We start from the raw sequence: 12,445 nt of genomic DNA, 5'->3' as shown, positions 1-12,445 counted from the left end.
CCATTAGCGGCAACACCACCCATTTCTCCAATTATATTTAAAAATCTTGGCGGGCTACGTAATTAAGTGGAAGATGTTCCCGCCAATTCGCCCGGTTTCATGTTCCATTTGAGCCTTCTGGAATAAAGTCAAGGAAAAAAAAAACACCAGTGCTTGGACCTTGATTTCATGTCCCAGTTAACTAAATCAGGCGCATCTCCGAGTCAACTCGTTGTCGCCACGAGTGGATTGTAAGATTCCCGCCTTGTTAAATTTTTAATAGACATGAATTTTAAATGATGTAAATATTTAGCGGACGGTAAGCTTGAGCATTTTCGTAGTCGAGAGGGTGTGTTTGTCTACGGGTAGGCACATGTGGCGTTTGCTGTCCAACACGCCGTGATCCAATTAATGGGCCCCGCTCACGTGGCCACTAGCCGCCTTCCTAGAACGTGAAGATAACTTTAGGGGGGGGCTTGAGCTTGTTCCGTATTAATGTTTAGCCGCCTTCCTGGAACGTGAAGATCACTTTAGGGGGGGCTTGAGCTTGTTCCGTATTAATGTTTTTAGATTTTTTTTTATGATAATCATGTTAATTTTTTTAAAAATTTATATTAATATATTTTTAAATATTCCATTCGCTTATATATTACTGTTAAGAAAATAAAAATCAGAGCAAGAAAATCTAAATGCTAAAATATTTGTAATATTTCGTTTAGAGAAGGCTTAACAAAATTGTGTTGTTTTATATTTAAATACCAATTAATATATTCTTGTAATATTTACCTCCAAGCATGTTGATTTGTGATTTCTACCCATGCCAAGATTTATATATAATAAAATGTTGTAGTAAATATTTTTCTATATAAATACATCGCTTTGAAAAATAATTTATCTAAGACTAGTCTATAAAGAACTTAATCTCATTCTGCAGAAATTAACTTGGTTATATTTCTAATGCTAAACATAAATAAAACCTTGATGCAATTATTTATTTATAGTTTTTTTTAAGAATAAAAAGGAATTGTGCTTTTAGTTCACAGATCCATCAACCCATCATATTTTGAAAAATAAGAAACGAATATAAGTACTTATTTTATACACTCTTTTTATTTTTATTATTCCTTTTATGATGTTTACCTATATCATTTTGTTTGGTTATTTTTAAATTTAAAGTTTTATAAAAATTAATTTTTATTGTCACGTACTTTGATATATTTTTAATTTAAGAATTCACAAAACATTTCAAAGCGTGCATCAAAATAAGTCATTATTGCTGGATTTAATGATTTTTTAAAAAAACCATCCAAGTTTTATGGTGTGTAATACATGTAATTTTACATAAATTATTTATCTTACAAGAAATTAAAAATATGTTTATTTTTGTGATAATAATTTTATTTTTAAAATATTTTTCACTATATCTAAATATTTTTATTTTAAATTTATTTTTAACATTAATACATGAAAATAATCTAAAATCATTATCTTTAAAAAAAAAATCTATAGAAAGACTTGGCATCCACATTCTCATTCTCCAACACATTTTGAATTCTCTAATTTCTTTATAAAAATAACACAATAAGAAATCATTGCCTACCATTTAATTAATCATTTAAAATAAAAGATTAATTAAACAACCTTGACTACAATTTCAATTAATAAAATAAAAATGGTAAAAATATATTTTTGTGGTATGTAAAAGGTGTTTGAAAGTATTGTAGTTATTGTTTTTCAAAGTATTTTTATTTATAAATAAATTAAAATAATATTTTTTATTTTTAAAAATTATTTTTAACACTAGTAAATTAAGGAGATGCAAAAACACAGAAAAACTAAAAAAATAAAAAAATTCTCAAGTTTTTTTTAAATATTTTTAAATTACAAAAACATACTGCCCATAACTTCTTACCCCACTTTTAGAAATTGCTATGGTATCATTCAAAAAAAGTCAAATTATAAAATGCAATCAGAAAAACAAGAGCGAGCGTGTACACTCTTGCCGTAAGATTGCCTCCATTATACCAATCCTTTCCCCCCAATTTCTCTAATTTACAAAAAGGAAAAAATAACCACGTCAACACGTAAGCAAGAAAAGAAAAACCCGAGTGCAAAACAACTCAGATGAGTCAAACTCGGATCCGAGTGTCACACGTAACTCGACATTGGTATTTTTTATCACTATTTCATAGCAGAGAGATGCCGTTCTTCTCTCTTACCAGGGCACCTTTCTCTCTAAAAAATCCTCAAAATCTTCTTCAATGGTGACCGCTAAAACCTAACAAAGATAACCTGGCTTTCTCCGTAAACTTAAAATCACAGCAATAAATTTCTATTCTGATAATTGAGTTCTGCTTCTTCTTTTCTGTCAAATTGATGATTTTTTTCCTTTTTTTTTAGAGACCTGGATGAGTTTTTGATCCACGAGGAGATACAACCGAGTGTGCTATTGAATGTTTGTTTTTATTTGAGTGGAAAATTAGCGATTCAGTGACATTTTGCACTGGATTTTTAAGGATTTAGGGTTTGGTTATATTCGATTGTGATTTTATAATGGAGTTTACGGAGGTTAAAAAAAGGGGCAGAGGTAGACCGAGAAAGCGGAAGCTAAACGAGGAGGAGAGTGAAGATAAGAAACTAGTAGCTAGTGCTTTGAAAAAGCAAGCTTTGGGTTGTAGATGGAAGCCAGTAGTGGGTAGGTATGTGTTGAAAGAATTTGGGAGTGGGATTTTTTTGGGGAAGATAGTGTATTATGATACTGGACTGTATAGGGTGGATTATGAAGACGGGGGCTGCGAGGATTTGAAGAGTGGTGAGTTTCGTAAGATAACATTAGGGGATGGTGATTTCGATGATGAATTAGTTCTTAGAAGGGAAAAGTTAGATGAATTTGTTTTGCAAAAGAGTGAGAAGAGGAAGGTGGAAGCCGAGATGGAAGTGGTGGATTCAAAAAACGAGTTGGTTGGTGGGTTGACGGTTGAGAATGAAGGGGTGCATGATGAGGATTATGCGGATTCCTCGAGTGATTCATGTGAACATGTGCGTGTTGGGGGTTTGGGAATGGAAATGGAGACTCCAGTTGCTCCTCCACCGCAATTGCCTTCATCATCAGGGAGTATTAGTGTGCCGGACGAGTATGTCTCCCATCTCTTTTCCGTGTATACATTTTTGAGGTCATTTAATATCCGTCTTTTCTTGAGCCCTTTTACATTGGATGATTTGGTGGGGGCGATTAATTGCTCAATCCAGAACACTTTGTTGGATGCCATTCATTTTGCTTTGATGCGAGTATTGAGACGTCGTCTTGAAGCACTCTCTTCAGATGGTTCTGAGCTTGCATCAAAATGCTTGAGGTATGTATAAAAGAGTTGCTACTTAATTTTCCTATTAGAGCTCTTCAATGACCGAAAATTTGATGACAATTTTGTAACATTTACTTAATTTCATAGTTTTTGTGAAAATGATATAGTGTGGATTTTAACTACTTCGGGGTGTAGGGTGATAATATAATAAATTCGATACTTTATCTGTCATTAAAAGATGTTCTGATGGGATACTGCTCTTGCATGTATGTGTACAAATTCTGCATGTATACTTAATTCCCCTTCCTGTTTTTGTGTTGTATATTCCTGAGCTTAGACGTGGGTGGTATATGCATGTGTTTGTATGTGATGTTGTGTTTGATTTTTTATCCAATTTCTGCCAATTAATCTATGGAATTGCGTTCCACTCCTGTGCAGGAGTGTGGATTGGCGCTTGCTTGATTCACTCACTTGGCCTGTTCATTTGGTCCATTATTTTACAATAATGGGATATGCGAATGGAGCCGAGTGGAAAGGACTTTATGATCATCTTTGGAAGAGGGAGTATTATTCCTTGCCAGTGGGTAGGAAGTTGATGATTCTGCAGATTCTATGCGATGATGCCTTGGATTCTGTGGAGCTAAGAGCAGAAGTTGATATCTGTGAAGAGTCAGAAGTTGGCCTAGATCCTGATGTTGCAGCCATTCTTCCTGATAATGGACCAACAAGGGTTCATCCTAGATGTTCCAAGACTTCAGCTTGCAAGGACAGGGAGACCATGGATATCATTGCAGGAAGCCAGGGAAGCAAGCCTCTCAGTAATTCAAAGCATTTGGGCTCCAAAGGTACTGAAAGGGATGGGAATGCATCTGATGCTGACGTCGATGGGAATGGGGATGAATGCCGTCTTTGTGGCATGGATGGAATCTTGCTTTGTTGTGATGGATGCCCATCATCATATCATTCAAGATGCATAGGTGTTGTCAAAATGTATATACCTGAAGGCCCATGGTATTGTCCAGAGTGCACCATCAACAAGCTGGGACCTACTATTTCAATGAGAACATCACATAGAGGAGCAGAAGTATTCGGAATTGATTTGTATGAGCAAGTCTTCATGGGTACTTGCAACCACTTACTGGTGTATGTTTTAGCCTTCCTTTTCCCCCCCATTTTTTGAATATTATTTAAGTGCATTATGACCCACTAAGCTTCATATTATTTGCAAAAAAAGTGGCATTAAAACAGCCAAAGCAGTTCTTAGGTTCTGTCTTTAGGACCGTGAGCATCTTGTCTTTTGCAATGCTTCTTAGTCTATTGATTTCCTGTTCATGTTTTCCCTCCTTTGGAATTGTTTTTCTTTCCAGGCTGAAAGCTTCTCCTAGTGGAGAACCATGTTTCAGATACTACAATCTGATGGAAATCCCAAAGGTTCTGCAAACACTTTCTGAATCCATGCAACATAGATTATTATACTCAGAGATTTGCAAGGCAATTGTACAGCATTGGAACATACCACAAAGTGCATCCTCACTTTTGGAAAAGATGGAAAGAGGCTTCGATATAGCATCTGTGAAGAAAGATGCAATAATTTCTACTATATCTCTTCCTTTTTGTGAGGAAAGCCATAAAGTTCCAGAGAATGTTGTTGCTGAGAATGCAGTTACTTTAAATGGAAGCAATACAGATATTGTAGCAGTTTCATGTCTTAATACCTCGCTTGATGCATCGTTTCAAGTTGGTCCTCAGTACATTGTGAGCGACGGTGAAATGTCAAGAACAGGAAATTGCCATCTTATGAGCATGAAGCCGCATGAGCAGATTAAACTGGAGTCTACTGAATCGGTTAACCAGCTTGCTGATCCATCTGGTGTAACCCAGCAAAGCCGGGTTGACAGGTCAAGTGCAAAAGAACTTACCATATGCACATCAGCTAACAGTGTAGGCAGTCATATTGAGAATGAAATTGGAAATATTTTACCAGCTTTTGTGTTTTCCCAAAGCAAGGAATGCAATCATCCAGGCTTTGAAATGGTTGAGAGAAATTCAACAAATAGTTGTTCTTACACGGGAACTTTTTTCAAACCTCATGCCTACATAAATCACTATATGCACGGGGATTTTGCTGCCTCTGCTGCTGCTAATCTCAGTGTTCTTTCATCTGAGGAAAGTCACTCAGAGACTCAGAAATCAGGCAATGGCAGGAAAGCGATTTCTGACATTGTATTGCAAGTAAAAGCTTTTTCAACTGCAGCCTCCCGTTTTTTCTGGCCAAGTTCTGAAAGAAAGCTTGTGGAGGTGCCAAGAGAGAGGTGTGGTTGGTGCCATTCTTGCAAGCAGCCCTCCAGCAACAGAAGGGGATGCTTGTTAAATTCTGCTGCCTTGACTGCTACTAAAGGTGTCTCGAAGATAATCAGTGGACTTCGCCCAATTATGAATGGAGAGGGAAGTCTTTCTAGCATATCAATGTACATTTTATGCATGGGGGAGATTTTATGTGGTCTTATAGTCGGCCCCTTTCTGAGTGCCATTCACCGAAAACAGTGGTGTAAACAAGTAGAAGATGCTTCAAGTTATAGTGCAATAAAACAGCCCTTGCTTGAAGTAAGTTTATTTGATTTCATGTGTGCTTATTAAGTCGGTCCATTTTTTCAGCCTAGTTAACCACGGAGGCTGTTGGTCATTTCTTGAGTCCCCCTATTTATGTGTTAAATGTCTTTGTTTTTTATCATAATGTATGTCAGACTCTTGGCTTGGTTGATGTGACCTGTTCTTGTTTATTTGCAGCTTGAGGAAAATATCCGCCTTATTGCTCTTTCTGGGGAGTGGGTCAAGGCAATGGATGATTGGTTGGTTGAATCTTCTGTGACCCAAAGTTCTGCAAGTATTATTGGAACCACACAAAGACGAGGAGTAAATGGGAAACGACATAGAAAACATTCTGGTGTGATTGATGTTGCAGCTGATGGTTGCCATGACAAAAGTTTTGTCTGGTGGCGAGGGGGAAGTCTATTAAAGGTTGTATCCAACATAGCAATTTTGCCTCAGTCAATGGTTAAAAAGGCAGCTAGGCAAGGTATATTTTTTAAACCTTTGCTGCCCCTTTGTTCTAAAATTAATTAAACCATACTTTTGCTTTGTTTGCGTATTTTGTATTATTGAAAGTTCCAATGATATTCTAGCTGCATTTAGTAATTGTTATAAACGGAGGTAATATGAAAATTGCAATTTTTGTTTGTGTCATAGGTGGTTCTAGAAAGATTTCTGGTATCCATTACACTGATGATTTGGAGATTCTGAATAGAAGCAGACAGTTGATTTGGAGAGCCGCAGTCGAAAGGAGTAAGAATGCATCACAGCTTGCACTTCAGGTTTGGTATCATATTCTGTTTCTTGCTTCCTCCTCCTTTGTTTGGCATATTCTGTCTAACAGCAATTTGTCTATAATAGTTTCTAGTTGTCCAACTTGTGAAAATGGTATTGGAATTTTCATCAGGTTAGATACCTAGACTATCATGTGAGATGGAGTGATCTTGTTCGACCTGAGCAGAACCTCCAGGATGGAATAGGTTCAGAGACTGAGGCATCGTTTTTTAGAAATGCAGTCATTTGTGATAAGAAATTTGAAGAAAAGAAGATTAGGTATGGAATTGCTTTTGGCAACCAAAAGCATCTTCCCTCCCGCATCATGAAGAATATAATTGAAATTGAGAAAACTGAAGATGGAAAGGATAAGTACTGGTTTTCTGAATTGCACGTTCCTTTATATTTAATCAAAGAGTTTGAAGAAAGCGTAGATGCCATTCCACCATCATCTAATAAGCCTTCAAATGAGTTATCTGTGTTGCAAAGAAGACAGTTGAAAGCTTCCCGCAGGGATATGTTTTCTTATCTTGCCTTTAAGAGAGATAAGTTGGACAAATGTTCTTGTGCTTCATGTCAATGTGATGTTTTGATTAGGTAATATTCTATGCTTATTCTGTTTTTGTTTCTAAATTCACTGCAACTGTCATCCTGGGAAAGAAAAAAAATTCACTGCAACTTGCCCTGACCTTGTTATTCTCTGTCGATGTGATTTTCAGGAATATGGTCATATGCAGTTCTTGCCAAGGTATGCTTATGACTAAGTTGCTATTCTTAAATATATTGCAAAGTGCTCTATTTTGATTCTGAACTTTGACAAATGTGTTCTAAACTTGTGTTAATCTGCGCCTCTATTTGTAGAAAAAGCAAGCCTGTATTTTTTCAGGTGATCATAGGATTTTACCGCTGTGCTAAAATATTTACCTGTCTCTTACATTGGTAACTGCTTAAGTCACCCTTGAAATTATCCCATGCACCCTTTCATTTGAATTTAGAAAAGACTATCCCTCACGGTAAAGTCCGAAGAGAAAAATTGTACGAGGACCCAGTGGAAAATTGGGATGGAGAACTTTGAATAGAGCTAAAGTTCAGCTCAAACATCCCTTGCTTTGGGGAAAAAAAACACGATGTTGTGGGGTTGTTTTTGAACTGTTAAAACTGGCTACTTCTTTGCTTCATATGAGGGTGTGCTAAATGCCTGCATTCAAATTTACAATGACACTTAGGTTTACCAGCCTTAGCGCAATTTTTTGTTAATGTTTACAGTGCTTAGAGTGTGTAATTACAGTTATAGCTAACCACCATCAAGTTTTAAGAAACTTCTTGAGAATTTTAGGCTTTGAATTATAAATGCTACCATAAGTGGCAATCAGAAGGTAAGCCAATGTTGTTTCAATATCTACAGACAGACTGCAGGATGACTTGGAAGTTGCAAAAGAGGATGACGTTCATGATTATAATATTTGTTTTCAATGCTTTACATAGGAGCTAAGTACCATAGAATACAGCAATATTCTTTGATTCTTGAACTTGCATGAGGGTGGAAATAAGGTTTCTGTGCTTCGTTTGTTTAGGATGGAAAAGATCCTTTTAGGAATGAATACAATAATGCGGGGATGTAACACACTCCAAATTGAAAAACAAAACATGAACAGATTTATTTTATTTTATTTTCTTGGATAGTTTACAGACTGACAAGTATGCTGTGTTCTTGGGAAGTTTAAGCTGCCTTTTAGATCTGCTCTTATGTTTTTCCTTGGCTATATAAGCGGACAGGAGAGTTTGATTGTTTGCACAAAGGTTACATTTTTGTTTTATATTGTGGTTAGGTTATTGTCACCAGGACTGTACTGTAAGTTCAAGAACTTATACAAATAAGGAAGCTCAGTTTTCAGTCACCTGCAAGCGATGCTACAGTGCCAGAGCTGTTATTTATAGTGAAAAAAGTAACAAATCTCTAACCAGTCCATTTCCCTTGCAAGAACGTCATACTGCGGTGACAGTTACAAAAGACACAGGGATTAAAGTTCATAATCAACCATTAGTGTCTGTCAGAACCCAGGAGAGTTGTTCTGAAGTGAAACAAAATACTTCTGCTTCTAGTAAGGCAACAAAAACCAAAAGTAGAACCCAGGATAGTTGTTCTGAAGTGGAACAAGCTACTTCCTCTTCTGGTAAGGCAACAAAAACTGAGAGTAGATCACGTAATTGGGGTGTCATATGGAGGAAGAAGAACAATGAAGATACAGGAGTTGATTTCAGGCATAAAAGCATTCTATTAAGGGGTAGTCCAATTGGAAACTGGTTAATGCCGGTGTGTAATCTGTGCAAAGAGGATTATAATTGTGATCTGATGTATATCCATTGCAAAACCTGTTCAAGTAAGCCTTCTGCACATCATAGGTGCCATTCCCCTTTTTAGTAGAAAAGTATGGTTTTTTTTGTTTTATGAAACAATATCTTTTTGTCTTCTGCAGATTGGTTTCATGCTGAAGCTGTAGAAGTTGAAGAGTCGAAACTTGCTGATGTTATAGGCTTCAAGTGTTGTAGGTGTCGTAGGATAAAATCACCAAATTGTCCTTACAGGGTTGATCATGGATATGAGAAGCTAGAGGTTATGAAGCCACAAAAGAGAGCATTGGAGCAAGGAATAGGAGCTGAATCTGGAACTATTGTTGAATCCAGAGGATTTGAGCTAACTACTCCAATGTTACCTGTTGAGAACGTGTTTGTACAGGATGATGATCCTCTTCTTGTCTCTCTTTCAAGAGTTTGCAAAATTACAGAGCAGAATCCTGGAGTGGATTTGGAATGTAACATTGCTGGACAAGGGCAGCAAAAGCTTCCAGTCAGAAGACAAGGAAAGCGCCAAGGAGATGCTGAAGATATTTCTGGGACTAATATCTACCATGCCGATTCATCCATGTTTCTTGAAACAAACAGTGCCATGAACTGTGAAGGGGAGATATCTTGTGCAGAATGGGATGTTTCTGGTAATGGCCTTGAAGGTGAGATGATGTTTGATTGTGAAGATGTACACTACAAGGATACGGAGTTTGAACCACAAACATATTTCTTTTTAACGGAGTTGCTGGCATCTGATGATGGTGGCCAGTTGGATGGATTTGATGCCTCTGGGAGTGGTTTGGGAAATTGTGAAAATCAGTTTCATGCAGTTTCAGCACACGAGTTCCCAAAGCAACATACAATGGACACATCTTGTAATGCGTCTCTGCAATCTGCTCCTAACACAATGCCTTGTAAGATGTGTTCTGACTTGGTACCATCTCCTGATCTTTCTTGTGATATCTGTGGCGTAGTGTTGCACCGCCATTGTTCTCCTTGGGTTGAGTCTTCACCTGTAGAGGGCAGCTGGAGGTGTGGCAATTGCCAAGAGTGGCGGTAGCTGGCTTTTGTCGTACAAATTTTTGTTTTATTTTTTTTGTCATGCGGGGATTCTTCAGAGTTCTGATGGATGGGGCTGTAAATTGAACAGCAGTTGAAAAATCTCTTGTGAAGCAGGCTTGCGCTGAGGTTGTGCCTTGTGAAGTAAAGATGATGATGAACCAGTTCATGCTTCATCATTGTCAAAGCTGGAGAAGGTTTTGTAAAGTGCCATGGTGATATCTCTTTCTAGCTCGGATGTTTTGGTACTTGGTACAACATGATGCTTCATCGCAAGTTCCCTCCCACTTAATCATTCAGGTTCGAAGTTTAGATTATTTTTTTCAAGAATTAACTAGGATGCCAAGGTGGTCCTCGATTTGGCACTCATAAAATCTTGTGGAGTGAATTACTTCACAAGCTTCAAATATTTTCCCTGATAGGAAGAGATAAGCAACTCTTTTTTCTTATGCTTATCTGATTGCATTGCATGTATAAATCAAAGTTAAATCACAAGTTTCTTGAGATAGGTTGAAATTGATATTTTTAGAATGCTAGTCTCTATATTTCCTTCTCGAAGATTGATCAAAAACTGGCATTTTAGCTTTCCGTAGAATTGAAAATTTTCATCCCTGCCTCAAATCTTGGATCTTAATACATCTTTTCTATTAGGGTTTTGATCATGTACAATACAATAGCTGGTGGATTCTTTAAAATTGCCTTCCATCAGCAGTTCATTGTCCATTAAAAAGCTGTACGTTTAGATGATAATTCGGTAGTTAAGGCATCGATGGTTTTCTTTTTAAAAATAGCAGCAGTATTATAAACCAGCTACGATACCTCAGTAACCATGGTGGTCTACAAAACCCTAATTTCACTGGGATTTTTCAGTTGACAGTCCAAGGGGCGACAAGTTGACTAGCAAACTTGTTTATCAGTTAAAGGGTAAATAGCGTTATGTTTCTAACACAAACCAAATTGTCTCAACCAAACAAGCAAAAATTTGACAACAAAGTGCAGGAGACAGACTCATTATTGTCAAGATAATGAACGACCAGCTCTTGATCAGAGGGGAAAAACCTGTAACCTGGTAGAAGACCTGGACGCTGCATTTTCTTGAATCTCTATTACCAACAGAGATTTTTGGTGGGAAAAACACAAACATTATTAAAAGCATGGTAAACACATGTTTTTTAATCATTATTCTAATGTGTGAATGTGTTTTCCTATGTATCTTCTATACATGCATGCTTCTTTTATTACTTGCTCTCTAAGCATGCTCCCAGTTACCTGAGTAAAGGGTATACCCATGTTTTTCTCAGGAGGAGGGTATATTCCTATACCAGAAAGGAATTTGTGTTAAAAAAAAATCACAAATCGGAAATTACCATCATAGCTAGGGATTAATTCAAGTATCTTCTTGGAGCAGTACAATATGTCAGTTTAATGTGTCACATCTCTCCTTGCTTGTTATTCTTAAGAGAAAATGGTGGCTTTCGGTTGATTACTTTGCCTTGAATGATTGATTAACAACGCACCAACCCAATGTTTCAGAACTAAACCAGACCGGTTGGTTCAGCAGTGAACTGGCCACTAAGCCGGTCTGGTTGTTCAATTAGATTGTTTGGGTGATTGACCTGGTTTTTCAATTGGGTTGACTCATCGGTTTTTATAAGTGATGTCATTCTCGAGTGACAAGTCGTTTGCTACCATTATTGACAGATCATCGAACATGAGCATTATAGTTATTAGAAAGTAATTCCCCCACCTCTCTTGTTGCTCATTATTCAGGAGGAGAAATATTGGCTTTCAATTGAGTATTGTGCCTTGGATAATTGAACGAGAAACCAACTTTTCTGGCTGATTCCTAAAGAAAGAGTCCTGTGTTGCTTCCAGTCGAGCACTGGCAACCATTTTCTGAAAATTTGAAGATCCTACATATTAGATTTTAATTATGGTAAAGAAATGAAAATTAGACCTTCGCCCTATTATGTGTTTGAGTCTGGCAAATTTTGGATTTTGTATTACCATGGCAAGATCAAGTATCGATCTGGTCACGATGGCATGGGATATGCAGAGCGAGCAGATTTCCAATTGTTATACAGGAGTAAAGAGGATGTGGTGAAATTGGGGTTCATTTTCTTCAATTCATTTTAAGATTTCAAGTACAATTAAGGCTTAATAAATTAATGCTAGTAAGAATATGAAAATTTATTAATTAAGATGTTATTTAATTGATAAATTAATAATAATAAAATAATACATCCATGTATTCTTTATATTTTTCTAAAACATTGAACTTAATACATGAATACATTGTGTTTTACTGATATTATCTATATATATATATATATATATTCAAAACTTCAAATATCATGATACAATGAATGTCAATAAATTTAACTAATTATTAATTT

The 12,445-nt window shown here is 36.6% G+C and overlaps 1 protein-coding gene across 1 annotated transcript; it reads left to right on the top strand.

Moving 5' to 3' along the window:
• The first annotated feature begins 2,162 nt into the window (after positions 1-2,162).
• LOC105139518 (uncharacterized) lies at positions 2,163-10,580 on the top strand. The gene is made up of 9 exons (XM_011045991.1): positions 2,163-3,332; positions 3,720-4,424; positions 4,649-5,885; positions 6,069-6,357; positions 6,528-6,652; positions 6,778-7,241; positions 7,364-7,392; positions 8,474-9,025; positions 9,122-10,580. The coding sequence occupies exons 1-9, from the start codon at positions 2,533-2,535 to the stop codon at positions 10,048-10,050; spliced, it is 5,130 nt and encodes a 1,709-aa protein (XP_011044293.1). The 5' UTR covers positions 2,163-2,532; the 3' UTR covers positions 10,051-10,580.
• The last annotated feature ends 1,865 nt before the right edge of the window (positions 10,581-12,445 follow it).

Source organism: Populus euphratica, unplaced genomic scaffold (genome assembly GCF_000495115.2).
Source record: "Populus euphratica unplaced genomic scaffold, PopEup_1.0 scaffold3.1, whole genome shotgun sequence".
NCBI classification, from domain to species: domain Eukaryota; kingdom Viridiplantae; phylum Streptophyta; class Magnoliopsida; order Malpighiales; family Salicaceae; genus Populus; species Populus euphratica.
The sequence above is the reverse complement of the archived record's forward strand: the minus strand, read 5'-3'. Positions and strand labels throughout refer to the sequence as shown.